Source organism: Dipodomys merriami, unplaced genomic scaffold (genome assembly GCF_024711535.1).
Source record: "Dipodomys merriami isolate MVZ:Mamm:240054 unplaced genomic scaffold, mDipMer1.0.p SCAF_48, whole genome shotgun sequence".
Taxonomy (NCBI): domain Eukaryota; kingdom Metazoa; phylum Chordata; class Mammalia; order Rodentia; family Heteromyidae; genus Dipodomys; species Dipodomys merriami.
In genome coordinates this window covers 7,679,199-7,701,316 of record NW_027206046.1, presented here as the reverse complement: position 1 = coordinate 7,701,316, position 22,118 = coordinate 7,679,199, and the positions used below count along the sequence as shown (strand labels likewise).

Here is a 22,118-nt window from a genome sequence, read left to right as displayed (position 1 = left end):
AAGCAATTTAACCTACCTTTGTTTTTTTTTTTAATGTTTCTTTATGCCAATATAAAGTCTGAACCACCAGTCACATCAATGAAGTAATGGTATAATTAACAAAGGCAAAGAAACTGAATTTGGACCAATTTCCTTACCATAGACACCCTCTGAATTTCTTAGAGAAAAATGTAGGTTTGTACAGGTTTATCAATGAGTTTCAACACTTTCCCATGCATGAATAACTTTATATTTTAAAAATGAGTAAATAACCAGACATATGTTTAAAAAACAACTTAAAACTATTACTTCCCTCTAAAATACACCATAAAACTGTAAAGAGACTCTCCCGTCTATGTCCTTTATAAATCAACGTAAGTGACCAAGAATTTCAATTCTAGTTCTAGAATAGAACTATTCTATTCTAGAATAGTGAAGAGACAAAGCAGGGATGGATGAGTGGGGGAAAAAAGCAAGAACCATTCAGTACAAAACAAAAAGGAACAGAGACATACTGCCATGAACAGATGAAGAGTTAGATAAATAAGGAGGATTTTTTTCAGGGTGAGTTGCTGGAAACGAGCAGCTTCTTTCCATTCTTGGAAAGGATGACTTGTCCCCATGGCAATTTCAGTTTTCATCCATGGTATTGGCTCCAACTGAACAGTATCCTTAGAAAGTTGTGGTCTTAGTAAATACCACCATCAATGTATTGTTTTTTTTTTCTTTTAAACCAATCTAACAATACATTATTGAAAACAAAAAATATATCACAGCTGATAATGAGACCACAACTCATTGGCCTTCCTCTGTCACTGACAAAAGCCTCTTTGCTCAGGTGAGTTCCTAAGTTGGGGGTGTGACTCAAGTGGTAGAGCACCTGCCTACTAAGCACAAAGTCATGTGGGTAAAACCTTAGTCACTGCCCCTAAAGCCAACCCTCCTAAAGCCAACAAGACAGGTTTTGATAGCTCCGCTCCACTAGTACCTATAGATCATTAAGAGGCAAGGCTGCTGCACTCATAGAGAGGATTGGAGTAAGTTAAATAAATTTGTAAAATACATATGAAAAAATAAAATACAAGTAGAAAAGACTGGATTCCTTGACAGATATAGATAAGTTGCAATTCGATGTAACTGCTTTTAACTGAATATTCTCTGGCTACTACTGATCCTCTTTTAGGGTTCGGTCTTGCCTTAAATGCTAGAGAAACTTCCTGATGAATCAACTATTCCCACATTTTCTCTCAAGACCCATACTCCTCCTTTACAGAACTTAGGACAACTTCTGAATATTCAAATACATACATGCAAACATGAGTACATGCTTTTATATTTGTCTCTAACATTGGAACAATCTCAATGTTCATATTCGGGTTTTCTCCATCTTATGAATTCTGTTGCCTACCACAGGTCTACTTGTATTTTCTTTTCTTTTCTTTTTTTTTTTTAAATTTTTTTTGGGTGGAGCCTGAACTCTGGGCCTGGGTGCTGTCCCTCAGCTCTTCAGCTCAAGGCTAGCACTCTACCACTTGAGCCACAGCGCCACTTCCGGCTTTTTTTTTTGCTTATGTGGTGCTGAGGAATCGAACCCAGGGCCTCAGGCATGCAAGGCAAGCACTCTACCACTGAGCCACCTTCCCAGCCCTCTACTTGTATTTTCAAAGTGACCATATGAGCCTCCACAATGTATTAGAAAAAAGTTATAATGAAGAAAGCATAGTTTTACCAAGACCCCTGGGACCCAAAGTGGGAATAAATGACAAAGACACCAACCCATAACCATAATCTACCATTACCTCAGAATCCAACAAGTCTGTTTTGTGATGTCCTTAGATATACAAAACTAGACTATATATATGCAGTACTGAAATTGGCTTCGAATGCAGCTAGGAGAAAGATGGATTAAAAGGTAAAAAGAATGTACCTTTCCATATTTGCCAAAGAGGTTCTTCAAATCAGCAGCTTTGGTATTAGAAGAAAGTCCACTAACCCAGAGATTTTTAGTTGAGCTTCCACTGCTACCACTAGTACTACTTGTACTTCCTAGAATAGATTTAATATCACATGTTTAAGTATCTTGCTTGGAACTTTTTTCTCTTTACAAAATTATATGGGTTATTATCCTTTAAAAACTGTAAAATCCTTTCACTTCAATTTTGATCAAATGACCTTACTATGTAAAAGTCCTATGAATTTGCCAGCATTGAAATTAAAGAGTTAATATATAACTAGTGAGGAAATGAATCCAAAATATTTATATACTTCCTTTTGTATGAATTTTAAGTCAACATGGATGCAAAAACTCAAGTACATGCCTTGGGCTTTTTCTGTCAAATTTAATAATTTATACTCTACCACTGCACTGAAACAGACAACCAGGAAGCAGTCCTCTAGGAAGGAACAGACTACTTAAGTGCTCATCTGTTGTGGGCTTTAGATCCTGAGAAGCTGGAGTGGAAGAGGGAAAAGTCAGAGGATGGGACAAACCATTTTAATCATTTAAATGGCTCACAAGAAAGCTAACCTGTTAACCTTCCTTCTCTATTAGAGAAAGGATAAGAAAAAATAGAAGCTACATATAGTTGGTCAATTCTAGATCTACTTCAAAAGAAAAAAACAAAAAGCAACCCTTCAACAACAAACCACCACAAGAACTTAGGTTCGGAGATTCTGAAACCATTTAGAATAATGATCATATATATCATTTTTTTAATTTCCAATCACAAATTATGGTTTTACATATAGATGCCATATCCTAGAATAAAAGCTGTGGTAGAAGGAAAATTATTGTCTAATTTTTCATGCTATTATATAAAAAGTAGGAGTACAATGAATAAAAATTCTAATGCTTTAAAAAGTTGCACAGCTGAAAAATTAATCAGTGTAGATTTTTATAGGAAGAGACAATATATACCTGACTCAAATATTTTAAATATTAATGACTGGTGCTTTTCCCTTCTTAAGGACATTGATCAAAGTATGTTTTATCTTATAAATTATAACTAGAGGTTTAGATATATTTTTTTAACCAGTAACAACACTTGGGCCTCAGTACTTAACTACAGATTTTTATTTATTTTTACTGACAGAAAAAGGTATTATTTATCTAACACTACTAAGCTTCTAAATTAAAGGATAAAATTTTATACACTGTTGGTAACTTACAAACTAAAGCTGTAAAAGATGTAGGTATTACAACTGTGAATTACTAACTCAAATCACTATCATTTCCAACTATTAAAACACAACAACAAAACACACTAAATAAACCATTGTGCATGTATACAATCCTACTTTAGTTTAGGCACTCCAGAGATATTTGAGGACTTTGTAGTAACTGGATGATATATTTTCCATTAGAATACTTTATTACAAAATCATTACTTGTCAAGTAGCCATAGCATGTGTACAAGATGAACTATCTATGGGCACAAGAGAACCAATAGCAAAAAGCAAACTACTACACTTTAAAATGTACAGAAATGTAAATAAAAGTATTTCCTACATAAGAATCATCAACCCCAAATAAGTTAGGGGATAAATTCTGAAGCATTGAAATATTGTTCACCATCTATGTTAACAGAACTCTGTTCTGCTTTTAAGGCATGAAAGAAATAAAACTGAACAAGATGTTTTGTTTTGTGCTGGTCATCAGACTTGAACTCAGGGTCTGGGTGCCATCCCTAAGTATATTTGCTGAAGGCTAGTGCTCTACCACTTGAGCCACAGCTCCAATTCTGGCTTTTGGGTAGTTAATTGGAGAATTTCATGGACTTTTATGCCCAGGCTGGCTTTAGACCACAACCCTTAGATCTCAGCCTCTTGAGTAGCTAGATTACAGGTGTGAGCCCCATTGACTGATGCCTGGTTCATCTATGTTTACTTTCAAATGATCAAACATACAAGTATTATAAAGTTTCTATTTCTTCCTTAAAAAACAAGGAAACGAATATGGTTATAAACAGTGGTTCAAAATCACTGCAATTAAAGGAAAATATTTCTGAAATTATAAAGAAAATTAAATACCTATTAATATTCAATATGCTTAAACATAATAAATTTCCCAAGCAAATGGATTAACACACTCCTACCAGTTTACAAAGTACATAAAATAATGCTTTAATCACAGTCTCCTGTATCTAAAGAAAGACATAGGTTGCACAAAGACCACCCAGAATTTTTAATCTATTAATAGAATTTTAAACGTCAGAGGAAATAACCAGACAACTACTACGTTTTAGTGGAAAATACAGAGGGCTATCACTGAAATAAGAGGGTGAAAACTCCATTACCTTTGTCATCTTTAGAGGATGTCTTGCTGTCTTTAGATTCCTTTGAAGCGCTAGAGACAAATCATTAGAAGAAAATTGAAGGAAAAAAAAAAACAAAAACAAAAACCCAAAACAAAAATCAAACAGTTTGATATTGACTATATTGCAAACTAGTGCTATTTTTACAAATTAACAATTCCAAAAGCCTAGATTAGGTTATTCCAACAAATGACTCCCTTAGGATCTTGCACTGATTTTCCCCAAGGTGCCTGAAGAGCTAGTTTTCTGAGAATTCTATCGAGTGGATATATGGCCATCTTCTCCAGATTTCAGGACTGGGACTTGACTTCATTTTGTGTTCTTAGAACTGACAGTTGTTCATTAACCATCATCACAAGGGTTTTTAAAAATAAAACCAAAAAAAATTGTCAATTTGAAAAAAACAAAAAACAAAAAACCAAATATATGGTGACAATTCGACAATGCAATCAGTAGGACACACTGCATATATGAAGATCTTGACATTTTTAAAAAGTAACTTATGACGATCAAAAAAATTATAGGCAGGATCATAAGACACTAATTACTGTACATGGTCTTGAAGCCACCCCCTTAATGTAGAGTGATCTTATTGAATGCTGGAATTCAGTATCGTAAAGAACTGACATAGAAAAACAAACCTCTTTGCTTGACCAGAGGCCCCAGTAGACGAGGGCCCTTTCTTCAAAGTATCCTTTTCTTTGTCTCCAGATTCTGCTTTCTTAGAACTTTCTCTGGCTTCCTTCTCGACAGGATCACCCTTCACGCAGTCTTCCTTCTTACCATCTTTATGGTTCGCATTCATCTCATAATCCTTGGTTTCCTTCTCCGGGCTCTGTGCAATGACGTCCTGCCCATCTTTTGGCTTACTTGCTTCAGAATCTGTAATTTTCACATTTTTACCTGTTTCTAGGAGGTCATCACCATCAAAATCCAGAGTGATGGCATCTTCAGCCTGGATTGTGACCGAGATGTTGTCATCCTCAGCTTCTTTCACAGTCGCATTAGCTTCCATCTCTTCATGAGCTGTGTGATCAGCCTCAGCTAGGTTCCCTTCTGAAGGAAGAGGTTTAGATACTTCTTGTGTACCATCACCAGAACCTGCTATATCTAAGAGGATTTAACAGGAATAAATATGGCAAAACAAGAAGTTTATAAACAATTTCATATTCATAAGCTAGAATAGGACCTAGAAAATATAAAGCCAGTTATTAGCACTGATGGAAGATTAAGGGGAAAAAAACACAAGGGAATTAACTAATATAAACAATCCTTTACCCAGGATCACTTATTCTTCATGGGGAAAAATGATCTCTACATACAAACACCATACAACATAGTGAGAAAGAGGCTCCATCCTGAAGATATTAGCTCTTCATTTGTGGTTAGAAATGAAAAGTAGATGAAGATTTGTTTTCTCCCTCCATGGGATGACAAAGTGCAGGTTTGTTATTCGATGTTCCCATCATCTTGGGACTTAACTCTTGTGGCCTTCAGAACTCCTTTGGGGACTTCTTGGAAGCTCACAGTCTGACGATAACAGTCTTCGAAGTATTTCAGGGCCCATCTTTTTCACTCTTCTATTCCTGGGTAGTCCAGAATGGGATAGAAAGCTGCATTGGAAGGTTCCAAAGATGCATCTAGGGAATGGTGTTTTCTGGTCTTCATCCTGTCCAGTTAGCCTGTAGTTACCATTTTCAACAATGTCTTCCATTATTCCAAGAGATAGATAGGCCTCAAAACATGAGATTTTCAAGTCAGTAAGTGGTTCTACTTCATCACAGCTCCTAGGTTTTTGATTCTGCCTTGTGGAGACGACTGTTCCGGGTCCAAAGTAGGATACGCTGACTTCTGTCCAAGAGCTCAACCTCCTAGTGACCACACATTGTTGTCCCTGTAACTATTTTAGGTGAAACAGTTCTCCAAAATGGTCAGAAGACTGTAGGAAAGTTCTCTAAGCAGCAAACACAATGTCAGTTCTCTGGTCCTTCACCATTTTTAGAACTAGTTGTAAAACTCACTGAGACTCTCCAGTAAGCACATATGAATGACTGCAGTGCCAGCCTCAAGGGCCTAATTGACTTACCGTATGCTAAGTTATTTTTAAAATAAAATCAAAATTAGATTAAAGTTAAATATGGCAATCATAGCTACAGTAACTGATAATGTACTATTTAGACTATATCTTAAGTGTGCAAAAGAAAAGTAAAACCAATTGAAAATTAAATCAAAATGCTCACTTATTAATTCTCTAAATTGATAAATTTGAAAATAAATGTTTTACTTTAAAAATAGGATTTCAAGTAAGGATGTTGTACATCATTTACTTTCTAAATGTCAGCAATTTTTAAACTCTACTTAGCAAACATACCTTTCTCACTCTCTTCTTCCTCACCATCCTGAAATTCAAAGAATAATCAAATGTAAAATGAGTTCACATAAAAATTAGATTTTAATAATAGCACACATACACGTGCGTGCACACACACATACATCAGCCAAGTGGATAATTTAGCAGTATGAATTAGTGGTATCTATTACTAAGAAATAGAGCAATCCACTCAGAATCAGGGCCCCATTTAAAGATATGTAGCCAAGCTTGGCCTATAAGATTTTAGGGAAAAAAAAAAAAAAAAGCAAGTCTTGTCAATGAGTACATCAAAATCATTTAAACTAGTTTATACATTCAAAATCAGACACATAACCAAAAAGCTAACCGATGAAATGACTGACATGATTAGTTTATATCACAGTTCACAGGTACTCTTAAGGTAAACTATTCAAAAACATTATACTTAAATTATTTTATTATACATTATTTTGTACCATTATTTCTGGTACATATTATACCATAAACTATAACCTGTAGACATAGACTTTCAAAGGTTTGAATGCACATTAACAAAACAAAACAACAAAACAACACTCCTCTTTTAAGCATTTTAGACAATGAGAAGGATGACTATAGAGTAGTAAATTTCAAATTACTCATTCATTTAAAAAAAAAAACAGTTCATAAGCTGCAACAGATAACTGGCAATCAGAACACTGGTATTTGAGCCAGGTGCCAGTGGCTCATACCTGTAAATCCTAGCTATCTGCAACCTGACACTGGAGAATGGAGGTTCAAGGCCAGCCCAGGCAGAGTTGTTTCCCAGATTCCATTTCCAAAATAATCAGAAAAAAGCTGAGCTAGAGGTGTGGCTCAAGAGGCAGAGCACGAGATGAACAAGCAAGTATTACTGGTAACCAAAAACTAAGTACCCACTCCTTTTTTAAAAAGCTATCTTAATTTTGAAGTATTTGATATTTTGACTTAAAACTAAGTATATGTTACCTTGAAAACAGGAATAACCAAAAAAGGAAACTCTTTTTGGGTGTGTTTGCTTTCTTAAAAAAGTACCGTGAAAATTACTGAAGTAACTGCTCCAAGGTAAAGCCTGATGCTAACATTTTCCTAAATATAAGTCCATAGAGCTAAAGTGGTATGGATAACAATCAGGAACATGAAAAACAAAGTTCCTGAGAGTTTCAATTACAATCACTTTAAAAACAGAAGCTGAGGACCATTTTAGGTCGGTGGTATGTATAAGTTGTCATGTAAAAAGCCAACACAGTGGCTGAGCATATAATCAGATTCCCTACAGAACTTGTTAAAACAGACTGCTCAGAACCAGCCCCAGCTTTTCTGACGCAAGCCTGGAGAATGCACCTCTTTCACAAGTTTCCAGATGATTCTAATGCTTCTGGCCAGAGAAGACACTGCGAGAATTACCTCTGCTTCAGAGGCACAGCCTATCAGTCAAAGAACAACTTTGAAAGACATAGTTACAACACAATTTTAGATTCATAGCAAAGTAGGTGTTCCTTAAAATGTCAACTACTTTACCATCTGCTCAAAATTACTTTGAACATTTTTGTTACTAAATCTAATGTGTAAATATCTACCTCAACAGGGAATGAGGCATTGTTTTATAGACTAAAATAACATGAAGAAAACAAAAAATACCTCAAACCTAAGCCACAAAAGCTTAAGAGGTAAAACACTAACACAAGTAAAGCAAATCCCATTATTCCATAGGTGCCTTCTGAAAATGGGCTATACCTCAACTTCCTTCAGTCACACACTTACTTGGCAAGGAAAGAGATACATTTTGGTTGTATGGCCAGCAGAGGCATTACGGAAAGGATGAATTACAGTTAAATTCTGGATGTCTATTTTTCCTTCCAAAACTCTTCCAGTTTACTAATATTATCTCAAAGGGCTCGGCACACTGGGATATAATAAATTAAGAATGCAAATTGACTCTCCTTTATCTACTTGTAGTGCCAACAGCACAACAATTCTTTTATCTTTTATAACAGGGTCATGAAGAAGAGGTCCAAATTATTTGCCATTTAAAGGAGTAAAATTGAAAGAAAAACAAAAGATGTGAAAACAAAACAAAAAAGACCCTTCTTTCTGTTGTAGTCCCTGTCAATTAGAAATACTGTGTCTAGTTGCTCCATTGTCAGGTAAGGTCTGCCTATCTTACTTTGCTGAGGAGCTTCTAGGCATTTCTTAGTAATTCAGTCTTCTAATCGATTTCTTAATGCTATATTCTCCACAAAGTGCATCCCTAGCCTTATTACATATCCTTAAGCATACAAACTTATTTCTAATTCTAGGAAACAAAAGCAACTACAATGCACTGGAGCACAGAATCAGGGAGGAATAGTAGGGGAAAAAATGAACTACAAAGGTAAACAGTGCAGAATCGCTTTACTGTGTGGTGTGTAGAGAACAGCACTCCAAGGTTAAAGCAAAGTCATAAAGAAGCCCCCAAATTCCTTGTAAAATGGAAACAAACCAAGAACCAAAAGCAAGATGAAAAGGTTTTCCTCTCTAAATAATCTATATGCACAGATATGCAACTTATTATTTTTTTTTTTTTAGGTCCAGTCATGGGGCCTGAACTCTGGGCCTGGGCAAGCACTCTACCATTTGAGCCACAGCGCCACTTCCGGCTTTTTTCTTTTTGCTTATGTGGTGCTGAGGAATCGAACCCAGGGCCTCAGGCATGCAAGGCAAGTGCTCTACCACTGAGCCACCTTCCCAGCCCATCGATATGCAACTTATTTGAAAATAATCTTCCCACTGAAAAGATGCATTTAATCACTTTGGAGTTTCTCTTGAAAAAAATACAGTACTTTACATATTTTGAAAAGAAAATAAATAGCTGGGCACCCGTGGCTAATGCCTGTAATCCTAGCTACTCAGGAGGCTGAGATCTGAGGATCATGATTCAAAGCCAGACCAGGCAGGAAAGTCTGTGAGACTCTTATCTCCAACTAGAAAACCAGAAGTGGCACTGTGGCTCAAGAGGTAGTGTTCACTGAAGAGCACAGGGACAGCACCCAAGCCCAGAGTTCAAGCCCCACGACTGACAAAGAAAAGAAAAGAAGTGCCCTAGAAGGTAAGTACTCATATTATTTATTTTTGGCATAAGATCTACAACTGCTTGCTCCTCAAGTGTCAAAGTCAAGGCTGGCACTTATTTCTCAGTGAAGCAAAGGGTGTAACATTGCCTACAGACTAAGCCTAATAATTTAAGGTTTAATAGTTTAAGCCTGAGGTTTGGCTTGAAATAGATAAATCCTTGTACAAATGTAATTCTTGCATATTTTTTCAAACCAAGTAATGGAAGAGTAAATTAGCACTTCTTAAACGAATAAGGGAACAGGGTGAGGGAAAGAGCTTTTGAGCATCTATTTCATTTCATGCTACTTTGGAATCATGTCCATCTTTTAAATAGTTTTAAAACTAGATTCAAATTCCTAAACACTTGTTTTGAAATGATGATAGATTCAAAAGAAGTTAAAGATTTAAATGACCAAGCATAGAAAATAAATGAAACAAATTAACCAAAAGTATTTGCTTTGGTCACGTAGAGCAACATTACAGTTTTCCATTCTTATAACAAATATAACTGGGATAAAAAGATCTTAAGTTATGTTCAATACTCATATGGGAGACAGTAGTGGTGGTATTATTCTAAGACTGTTGTACTTGTGTGTGATAGAAGTGATTTTCAATTCTATCTGAAAAGTAAAAACAAATCCTTCAGCGTATTCTCTAGGTATACTGAAAAGGCCTAGAAACAATAAACAACTCAGTAACAACAAACATCTCACCACCTAGATGGTTATCCTGAAGCATTATTTATCAGTAAAAGAAAGCTCAAGGGAAGGAAATACAACCTTTACTTACCAAAATCAAGGAAAAGGTCATACTGAAAGGACAAAAACCAACTAGAAGAAGCTGTCACTAGCTAAACACAGGCAATTTGAGCATTGAGTATAATAATGGCATGGACATTAAATATATTGAAACCATGAGCTCTAAATGAAATTAAGAGAAAAAAAAAAACCTAAAAACTCAATGGTCTCTATTTGGAGGTGCTAATGAACCAGCTTGTTCTTTTGAAAAATCAGTAAATTAAAAGGGGGGGGGAATGAAACTTACACCCTGACTTTCTTTCTTTCCTTCCTTCCTTCCTTCCTTCCTTCCTTCCTTCCTTCCTTCCTTCCTTCATTTATTTTTGTCCATCAGGGGGTTTGAACTCTGGGCCTGAACACTGTCCCTCAGCTCTTCAGCTCAAGGCAAGTGCTCTACCACTTGAGCTACAGCACCACTTCGGATTTTCTGGTGGTTTATTGGAGATAAGAATTTCACAGGGCTGGGAAGGTGGCTCAGTGGCAGAGTGCTTGCCTTGCATGCATGAGGCCCTGGGTGATTCCTCAGTACTACATAAGCAGAAAAACGCTGGAAGTGGTGCTGTAGCTCAAGTGGTAGAGCATTAGCCTTGAGCTGAAGAGCTGAGGGACAGCACCCAGGCCCAGAGTTCAGGCCCCATTACTGACCAAAAAAAAAAAAAAAAGAGTTTCATGGACTTTCCTGCCCAGGCTGGATTTGAACCGTGATCCTGATATCTCAGTCTCCTGAGTAGCTAGGATTACAGGCATGAGCCACTGGCGCCTGGCTGCTTTCCTTCCTTTATAAATTCTACTGGGTAACCAAATAGTAGATGAGAGAAACATTCCAGATAATAAATGAAAAATGAATGGCAGGATTAGGAATATTACTACTATGCAACTCCTAAAGGGGAAGGTCACCAATAATAAAAGACACAACTAGGGGCTGGGAAGATGGCTCAGTGGTAGAGCGCTTGCCTTGCATACATGAGGCCCTGGGTTCGATTCCTCAGCACCACATAAGCAAAAAGAAAAAAGCCGGAAGTGGCGCTGTGGCTCAAGTGATAGAGCACTAGCCTTGAGCTGAAGAGCTGAGGGACAGCGCCCAGGCCCAGAGTTCAGGCCCCATGACCGGACCCAAAAAAAAAAAAGACACAACTAAATATAATATGCATCAAAATAATACTGAGGGAATGGGAGAAAATGAGGGAACAAATGATACTGTACAATAGGAAATGTAATAAAAATGTAATAAAAAATGTCCGGTAGTAAGTATTACCAGACAGATGTACATGTAATGCTGCTGTATATCACCTCTCATATAACAATAAAGTTAAAAAAAATACTATTGAATGTGTTCTAAGGGGAGTGAAAAGTATAAACCCTGAGTCTTATAGCAAGTACACAGATAACATAACTTACCCATTTACAATAAAGATAGGAGCATGATAAATGTAATCAGTACACTGTAAACGTTGGGAGCTTTTATAGCAGGAGGTAGCAACTATAACAGATGCCTGTTTTTCACAATATCTCTACTGAAGCACAGCCATACCCATTCATCTATGAATTGTTTATGAACACTTTTACACCACGGTGGCATAGTTGAGTAGTTGTGACATATACCATACAGCTTATAAATGCTAAGACATTTATTGTCTGGCCCTTAAGGACCTTGACAAACCCTCTTTCTATAGAACAATCAACTTGCTAAGACATTTATTGTCTGGTCTTTAAGGACCTTGCCAAACCCTACTCTATAGAACAATCAACTCCAGTTTTTTAAGAATAAAATAGTGTGAGAAAAGAATACATATAGAGGGGCTGGGAAGGTGGCTCAGTGGTAGAGCGCTTGCCTTGCATGCCTGAGGCCCTGGGTTCAATTCCTCAGCACCACATAAGAAAAAAGCTGGAAGTGGCGCTGTGGCTCAAGTGGTAGAACGCTAGCCTTGAGCTGAAGAGCTGAGGGACAGTGCCCAGGCCCAGAGTTCAGGCCCCACGACCGGACCAAAAAAAAAAAAAAAGAATACCTATAGATTAAAAGACAACCGATCACCATGTATAGGTCTTATTTAAATCTGGATTCAAACAAGGGCAAAAGCCACAGCTGACTGAACAGCTGAATCTAACAGTATCTTGATAAGATTAATATAAATGGATGGTAGGGGAAAACAATGGAGGGGGTAACAATGTTCAAGAAGAAGTGTACTCATTACCTCACTCATGTAACTGTAACCCTCTGTATAGTATCTTTACAAAAAAAAGATTAATATAAATGATATTAACATTTTTCTATCATCTCTTAGAAATAATATAAAAGATAAATGATCTCAGGGCTGGGAAGGTGGCTCAGTGGTAGAGTGTTTGTCTTGCTGCATGAGGCCTGGGGTTTGATTCCTTAGTACCACATAAGCAGAAAAAGCTGGAAGTGGTGCTGTGGGGCTCAAGTGATAGAGCGCTCGCCTTGAGCTGAAGAGCTGAGGGACAGCTCCCAGGCCCAGAGTTCAGGCGCCATGACCAGACCCAAAAGAAAAAGATAAATGATCTCTGAGAGATAATATACACTAAAAATTTTCAAGGGATACAAATCCTTGTTTCAAAAGAGTGCATAAGGTAGAAGTGGACATGCAAAGGAAACAGAGACTGGCCAAGAGGTGATAGCTAAAGCTGATTTGTGACTGCCCACACTGTGTAGCAAGCAGCCCATAATGAACATAGTAGTGTATGCAAGGCACATGTTTAGAAGCTTCAGATCACATAGAATTAGACAATTTTTTTTTTTGGCCTGTACTGGGGCCTTGAACTCTGGGCCAGGGCATTGTCCCTGAGCTTCTTTTGCTCAAGATTAGCACTTTACCACTTGACACAGTGCCACTTCTGGTTTTTTCTGTTTATGTGGTACTGAGGAATTGAACCCAGGGCTTCATGCATTCTAGGCAAGCACTCTACCACTAAGTGGTAGCCTTGAGCTTCAAAAGAAGTTCAGGGACAGTGCCCAGGCCCTGAGTTCAAGCCCCAGGACTGGCCAAAAAAAAAAAAAAAAAAAAGGTTACAACAACCTATTACAAATGGAGATGAGCAAAGAGGATTCTGCCACAAAACTCACATCCTGCACAATTGAAGGTGTGGTCCTTGGTGGAAGTTTAAAAGCTAGTTGCCAAAGACATGAAGAACTCAGCCTACCATTTGGCAAAACCAATAGTTCAGAAAATGTACTCTTCCCAGTGGAAAGCTAATCTTCACCTATCGTCATGCAGAAAGGTGTATATATATACTTGAGGACAGCCTGTAGGACCTACCTATATAGACTTTGCAGTGCCTTCCACATGCTCCAAATGATGAGAACTATGCCTTCTCCAGCAATGTATCTTCTCCTCCATTATAACACAGGGAGCCCACATACTGCTTCCCTGGCTTTGGTGCTGACCAGCATGTCCAAGGCAAGAGAACTTCAGAGCAGGCAGAGCTAACACTCTGAACATGTGCCCCTCTACATGCTCTTCCAGGAAATAGTTTGGAGGAAATCACACATGCCACCACCATTCTTTCATCTAAACCTAGTAAACTATCTCTTGAAGTTTAGTGTTGAAAGAGGGCCCTGAAGAAGGGACTCTTAAGAACAGGAGAGGGGCTGGAAGGTGGCTCAGTGGTAGAGTGCTTGCCTTGCATACCTGAGGCCCTGGGTTCGATTCCTCAGCACCACATAAGCAAAAAGAAAAAAGCCGGAAGTGGCGTTGTGGCTCAAGTGGTAGAGCGCTAGCCTTGAGCTGAAATGCTGAGGAACAGCGCCCAGGCCCAGAGTTCAGGCCCCACGACCGGACCCAAAAAAAAAAAAAAAGAACAGGAGAAAAAGACAATTTTTTTAAAACTGCACAAATTGAGCTACATGTTTATAGCATTTGTAAATTACACTTTAAGATTTACAACATAGATGTGATAACCTACACAGGACTCTAGGCATTCACACACAGACTTAAGGAGGATACCCTTACAAGAGGAATCCAAAGGTATAACTTCTCAGAGCATTTAAAATACTATTTATCAAAATGAATTCCAGGAAGCGGAAACAATGGGTTTTCTGTTGTTACAGTTGGTTGTTGGTAGTGTTTGTTTTTGCTTTATGAAGGATGAACAAATGTGATCATAACTTGTAGACAGGGACATGTCCAAAAATAGAAATGTACTCATTACCTGACTTATGAAATGGTAACCTTTCTGTATATCACCTTAAGAATAAAATTACATTTTTTAAAAAACATCTACTACATGTGTCATATACGCCAAAATAAATTTAATCACACTAAAGTACAGCCATTTTCCATACACACATACCAAGTCAACATGGAGAATAGAGATTTTCTTCCCCTTCTAAGTTCATCCTAGGAATGTTAACAAAAACTTACAAAAGGTCTGATTTTATACCAGAGCTAGGAAAAAAAAAAAATCAAGAAGCTCATGGACTGGTCAAAGCTTCTTTTAAGAATTCTATACTATTTTACAGAAAGGATGAGCTTTTTAACTGAACACGACAGCTACCTCCTAACAACTCCTAATTACCTCTATGGCAACAGAAACTTTAGCTGCCAATGGTTGACGTACTTTGGATGAACCACAAAAACAATTCCGCATTAAGCTTAAGGCAGTTTATGAACTAAAGAATTAAGAAGTCCAATGGAGATTGCTTTTCCAAGCCCATCCCCCACAATATCAAATTCATAGGACTAAATGTAAACTTACTTGGGCTGTAAGAAAGGTATCATCTTCACCTTCTTGGGCTTCAATTTCCTAAGCAAAAGGGTATATAATAGCTTTGCTTTACAAAACATTTGGGCAGCGTGAGAATGCTCTTATGCTTCTACCTGACTTATCATTTGCCTTGTATTGTGATACTGTGGGTCTTAAATCAGTGCTGAAAAACTGAGAGTACATTTTTATGCCAACATCAATCATAGTTACTTGAGGAAAAGGAAAGTCCTGAGCCCCTCATTTCTGCATGGTAGAGAAATGTTTTAAGCATGAAGACCAGCAGTATTGACTTCCTTAATCCACTGATTTTCTAAAGATATACTAATATACTTCAAGGCAGGACAAATAGACTATTTCAAAGGAAAGATTTCAAAAGTTGTCTACTTAACAATAATTTTCTTGGAAACTAATTGTATACATTTTTATATTTATTGGAGTAGAGAAAGGTATCCATTCATTAAGAGCCTTATTAAGGGGAGTGGAGACTTACCACCACATTAATATTGGCAAGACTAGATTGAAACCGGCATACTCACAGAGCCATATAATATAGGGCATGGGGAGGGGAAAAGCTGAAGAGTTTAAAAGTCTAACATTACAAGACTAATTATTCAGAAACAAAGATAGCAGCCTAATAAATTCAGATTTAACACATGGATTATGAAATCACTATGCTGTATGGTAAAAGCAGAATACAAAATAAGTAGCAATTTATGGTATGATAATCACTATGTAAAAATATATAATTATGTGAAACAAGCAAAATGGTCACCTTAGGTGAGAGAATTATGGGTAACTTCTAAGCAACTTATAAAAATTACTTTTAAATTCTGAACTTTCTGATTGAACTAGAAAAATAAAATAAAATTTAATCTGTGTCATGTTTTAACAAAACTGGCTAAAGACCTGACTTTCGATGTCCTCTTTTTCTCTATCTTCTACAGGTTCTGCCTCTATTAATTCATGAGCTTCCTTGTACTCCTCTGCAGGAATCAACTCCTTGCAATGCATATTTTCCTCTTCATTTTCACCAAATTCTTCAGAGTCCTTTAGTTCATCATTCCCATCTTGTTCATGTGCCTCTGGATTCTCCAACTCACAGTCCTTTTAATGGTAAGAAAATCTGGTACAACTAGAGGCAATCTATCAAATGTTTTTGATAAATTACATCTCTGTGTCCAATTTGATTATATTTGGCTATTATTCCCAGAGTTAACAGTAATTTTACCTTTCACATTAACTTTGTATTTTAAAATAGATGTGTGACACCCAGGATCATTAAACCATGTACTTGAGTTTTCAGCTCTTTCACACTAAAATGCAAGCTAAGTGAACTGCGACAAGAGTTAACTTCAAATTCTAGTTATTCACATTCTAGGAGCTGTCCAAAAGACATGGCTTCAAAGAAATACCTTCTACAAATTCTACGGTTTGATTTTGAAATCCCTAGAAGTCTTACATATTAAACCACATTTACTTCTAATTAACAAAAAGGATCTTCCAACTATTCTAGCAGTATGTTCTCCGAAGGTCTGTAAATAACTAACTTAAATATATTTGTTTGGAAATTTCTTACTGCCACAAGTCCAATTAGGCAGCTTTTCACAGGAAGATCCCTAAGCATTTTACTGGAAACAAAAACACTAATCTGCTTAGTTTCCTCTTGAACTGAATGATAAAGAGGTTAAAGAGATGATCATTACTTTACTCTAGACAGTAAATCAAGCAGATTTAAGAAAAAGTTCTGGAGAAAGGAGAAAGGGCAGGGCCAGGGATTATTAAGGATTTGTAGCTGGACTGAAATTTAGGAATTTAGAACTTTCTAGCAAGGAGGTGGGCCCAGAGAACTGTGGTTGTGGTACAATGTGGAGTGCTTAGGAGGGGTTCTCTGGTTTGTGTAAGTACCACAACATGGGAAGTTGGGAGTATGATAATAGAATAGAAGCCAAAACTATCAAGGGAAAAATAAGAGTACTTCACCTGGCCTCAACCCAACTTTGACTACTTTCCTCCCTCATCCACAAAAGCAATTTCTATACTGCTGAAATATCCACATAGTCAGATATTTAGGCAATAGGTAATATATACCCACCATATGATTTTGTAATTGTATAAATTATTTGTCAACTTTGAAAAGACTAGGAAAATAAATTCTCTTAATTTCTATCCAATATATCATATATGCTCCTATTTCCAAAGTGGAAAAAAATAAAAAGAAATTGAGCTTTTTTTTTTGCTCTCCTACAAATTACAACAACAGGTCCATTTAATAACACAAAGGCATCCTTTGCAGCCCATATACAAAACAATACTATTATTTTCCTGAATGGAAGTGTTTATTTCCTTACAACATTTCAAACAACTAACATTTTCATGCTCTGAAGATCCAAAAGACATTTAAATTTTCCCCACAAGTCACAATGTTTTTCCAGTATGTGGATAGTTTAATAATATGCTTATGAGTACAGACAACTAGAGAAAATAAGAAAAAAATGAACAGACCTACCACAAGGATAACAAAATACCAAAAATCAAGAGTTCTTAAAGGGTCACATAAAAACTGAGTACAGGCATACAATTCATTTAAATAGGTACCCAGCAAATATTTTCTAAAATTATCTGTTTTCGAAGTTAGCTCAACTAAATGTTTCTTTTTCTGTATGCCTGACACTTAGGTCAAAAGTAGGAAGTATGTGGTATGATGTGGACTCTGTGAGAAGGAAGAGAAAGGACAGCTACAGGTAAAAGGGAGCAGTGTGCAGATGGATATGACAATGGTACAGCACATCAACACCCAGAGACATTATACCAGTACAGACTAGGTACACAAAGAAAACAGAATATTTGGGGAAAGAAATGTGCATTATTTGTGAGGTACTATCACTAAATACCTATAACTGCCGCAGTACTTAAGACCTAACAATGAATAACTAGGTCACTGTTCGCTAAAAAGGAAACAAAAATCCCAACTACTATTAAACTACACTGCTTTATATCTATAGCATATAGAAGTTCTAAACCCCAATTAAAGTTACATGCATTATTATCTTGACAGAGAAATTTTGAGGTACATTCCTTTTTCAGTAAAAAGACCTGGCTTACTTATCTTTATGGGGCAAAACAATTATCTGAATTTGATCTCACCAAGAAGCAACATATTAGCAATTTTCTTATCCACTTAAAGGTCTACATTGATCTAAGTCACACACACACACACACATATATATATATATATATACAAAAGCTAAAAGCAAGGAGCAGGTGAAAACTGCCACTATCCTTCAAGGTGGTAACCTGTCCAGGACCTTAACTAACAGTACTCTAGGGTGTTCCCCAAGTTCCTAGTCTCACATTTCCACATAAAGGCTTGGACTAACATTATTTTTAGCTTTATGTCTCATTTAGCTAAAGAAAAGGTAACTTCCTCTAGTATTCAATTATGAGTTTAATTCTCTAACCTACACATTTCAGTGCCTATTGTTCAAGTAAAATGCATGAAATTCATCATGCAAAATACTAAACTGGAAATAAATGTCTTAACCTGAGTAATTAACACTTTACCTTGACAAAAGCATCATCTTCCACAGAAGCATCTCCACTCAACTCATCTGCTTCTTGTTTTTTACCTGTGAAAGAAGGAAAATGGGCTAACAACCAATATTTGATTACTTTAAGAGTAAAACAAAATACATTCCAAATTTACTCTGCAATATCACTTCACTCCTAAATCATCTGCAAAGCTAATGCCAACGGCTTATACACCACCTGATCATAGCTGTCCCAAACAAGCAGCTTTATCAGCAATGCCACGACACTTCACAAAAACTCTTGGTGCCAATCTCAACTCATTCTTCTTTATATCACTTACATGCTCGATCTTCAGCTCTATCATAGCAGTACCTTTCAACAGTATTTTACTATGTATGTAACCAGACACCTGCTAGCTAAGTTCAAGACTATTCCCACCAAGCCTTTCCCAAATGCTCCTCTTGAAAAGCTCTCTAGAAACTAGATTTCATTTTCACCTCCAGCTTACAATCTATCAGCTGATTATCAACTCTTATGACTGCCAGGTCATCGAACCTCCAAATGCAGAAAGTCAGTCCTTAAGTACAATGACTGGTTTTAAGCTAACTTTTGTATTTCTCCAAAAGCCTTAGCAGAATAGTGCTGCTCACTTAACACAATGATTGATCTAATTAATTCAAGGCACAAAGAAATGACTTCAAAATTAAAGTAGTTAACTTCCTGAAACTCCTGGCTTTCAGGCCCAGCCCTTCATTTTCAAAACTTTGCAAATTCCTCAAGACCTTTGAAAACTCATTTTCAAACTTTGCCAAAATATTTGCAAATATTAAAAAACATCATCTATGTCTTAAAAAGTTTTCCACAAAGCCAATGTTAAAACTTTTTGGCTTCAATCTAGTCCACAAAAATGTGTTTTAAAATCTATGATTATACCAGAAATAAGGTTTTAAAAAAAGCACAACCACTGACACATTTAAAGCTTTAAAAACATTTTTTATTTCTTTTGAAATGTAAGTGGATTTCCTGTCCCCAGAAGCCAACTAATGAGCCTCACCATGCCTGTATCAAGCAGATCAAGCTCAATCTTTCATTGTTGGGATAACTTGGGGGAAAAAAACCCTGTTCAGGAATACCACCTTCCCCTAGTCTCCCATATATTGCCAACTCAAAACTCTTCCATGAATGAGTAAAAGGGGAACACAGCTCTGGTCCAACTATATAAAAAGCAAGAATGGGAGAAAAGATTTTTTTCTTTCACTCAAGTAATACCCAATCCTTGTGAGAAGGAAATGAAAAATGAATGATGGAGTTCAGTGTGGTATGAATGTCCTATGCAACAGCCTGGCATTTTCATTTTAGAAAACACAACTTTCTAGTATTCTAAAATCATACAAATTATTGCCATCATTCTTTTTACCATGGGATTTCACTTGCATGTGGGATTTTTGAAAAACAACATTTTTTAAATATAAAAATCCTACCTGCAATTGAAAGTTGAAGAGCAGAAATAACTACAAGAACAATCATCAAGAAAACCTGTCCACCAGAAAGTGCTTATTAAAGAAAATAAAGATGTCTCTTTGCCAAAGAGGAAATAAATACCATATGAAAATGAGCTCACTAAATTTTTCTTGTGTCAAAGAAAGCTTCACAGTGCAAAAAATTTAATGGGAAAATGGCTCACGCCTTGTAGCTACTCAGGTGGATGAGATCTGAGAATCGTGATTCCAAGTCAGCTTGGGCAGCAAAGTTTATGAGACTCTTACCTCCAGTTAACTATTTTAAAAAAGCCATAAATGGTGCTGTGGCTCAAAGTGGTAGAGCACTAGCCTCAAGCACAAAAGCTAAGGAACAGTGCCTAGACCCTGAGTTCAAGCCCCAGGTCTGGCACCAAAAAAAAAAAAAAAAAAATCTTAGGCTTTTCCTCACAAAAGCTCCCATGAATAACCTAAATAATGGGTGGAACTCTGAGAAGCACTCCTTTAGATCATTCACAAAAGTTAGATTTACCCCTTGTAATTATAACCCGATCGTTTGCAAAGCATGTGAAAAAAAAAAATCACAATTTTACTATTATAGTACTATGTAACTTACCCCAGACTAGCAGATGGCTTTCCAGGACTGGAAGCTAAGATCTCTAATTCAGTCCTAAATTCTCTCTACTACATTTTATTATGACCTACTTACAGGGCATTATTCTAAGTAAGGAGTTAATTAACTCAATTTAAGATATCTGTGAAATGACAGCATTCAGCATAATGACAAACTACATTACCAGGCACACTCCATGGTAAATTTCACTTGCTTTGATTTACTTACAGGAAAATAAAGAACAATCAACAGTCACTACAACTGCCTAAATGGCTTCTGTAGGCCAAACAGTGGAACAAATGCTTTACATATACGAATGTATGTATCTCTTTTTACCATCCTAACTGTTCTGAAATGCTCACTTTACACAGAGGAAGAAGTGAGATTAAAGAGATAATGTTGCTAATAATATATTCTGAAGAGGACAAGATTTTCCAATACAGTGATGGAAAGTAATGACCTAATAGCTTGTCAGAAAACTGAAATATCATACTAGATTTTGACTTCATAATCTGAAATTTGGGGCTTGATTTATACATACTGAATTATAAACTACCTTATAATTATTTCCTTTATGTTCCTCCCTACAAAATACAACCCATTTTTAAAATTCTATGATATGCACTATATAGTCCAGAACCCACTGCAACACTATATAATCAGCAAATCCTCAAACATTACATATTTCCTTGCTAATAATGAAGCTGAGTCCTAGGTTGACATGATTAAGTCCCAGGTCTGAACTTCTATTAGGCCCAACTGGGACAAAGGTAAAAAAGAAGTGACAAGGCAATCTAACTGGCCTCAAGTGCAACTCCACCTTGCAAGTAAAACTATACTCCTAAAATTATTCATACCACAAACTACACCTACAGGTCCCTAACTTTGTGATGTCACAGACTGGTTGAAAACCTTCAGGGTATATTTTATTTTTTTTTGTTTTGTTTTTTTTTGGTCGGTCATGGGGCTTGAACTCTGGGCCTGGGCGCTGTCCTTCAGCTCTTCAGCTCAAGGCGAGCGCTCTACCACTTGAGCTACAGCGCCACTTCCTGTTTCCTGGTGGTTTATTGGAGATAGGAGCCTCAAGGTCTCTCCTGCCTGGGCTGGCTTTGAACCGTGATCCTCAGATCTCAGCCTCCTGAGTAGCTAGGATTACAGGCGTGAGCCACCAGCGCCCGGCTTATCTTTTATTTTTTGTGCCAGTCCTGGGGCTTAAACTCAGGTCCT

The 22,118-nt window shown here is 36.8% G+C and overlaps 1 protein-coding gene and 1 long non-coding RNA gene across 14 annotated transcripts in view; one reads left to right on the top strand and one right to left on the bottom strand.

Moving 5' to 3' along the window:
- The window catches only part of Sltm (SAFB like transcription modulator), a 44,254-nt gene that overhangs the window by 14,400 nt on the left and 7,736 nt on the right, over positions 1-22,118 (bottom strand). For 2 of the 13 annotated variants that reach the window (XM_069995301.1, XM_069995305.1), the window contains exons 3-9: positions 18,834-18,919; positions 16,179-16,376; positions 15,264-15,311; positions 6,664-6,691; positions 4,934-5,402; positions 4,275-4,324; positions 1,907-2,025 (exon numbers count right to left, since the gene is read on the bottom strand). In XM_069995301.1, the coding sequence (XP_069851402.1) occupies positions 1,907-2,025; positions 4,275-4,324; positions 4,934-5,402; positions 6,664-6,691; positions 15,264-15,311; positions 16,179-16,376; positions 18,834-18,919 (998 nt within the window). The remainder of the gene's footprint in view (positions 1-1,906; positions 2,026-4,274; positions 4,325-4,933; positions 5,403-6,663; positions 6,692-15,263; positions 15,312-16,178; positions 16,377-18,833; positions 18,920-22,118) is intronic. The other 11 variants (XM_069995304.1, XM_069995303.1, XM_069995309.1 and 8 more) reach the window with 11 other exon arrangements.
- On the top strand, positions 424-21,321 carry LOC138808955 (uncharacterized). Its single transcript, XR_011366647.1, has 4 exons — positions 424-817; positions 8,658-8,807; positions 16,217-16,385; positions 21,122-21,321. It is a non-coding gene; the product is annotated as an uncharacterized lncRNA (long non-coding RNA).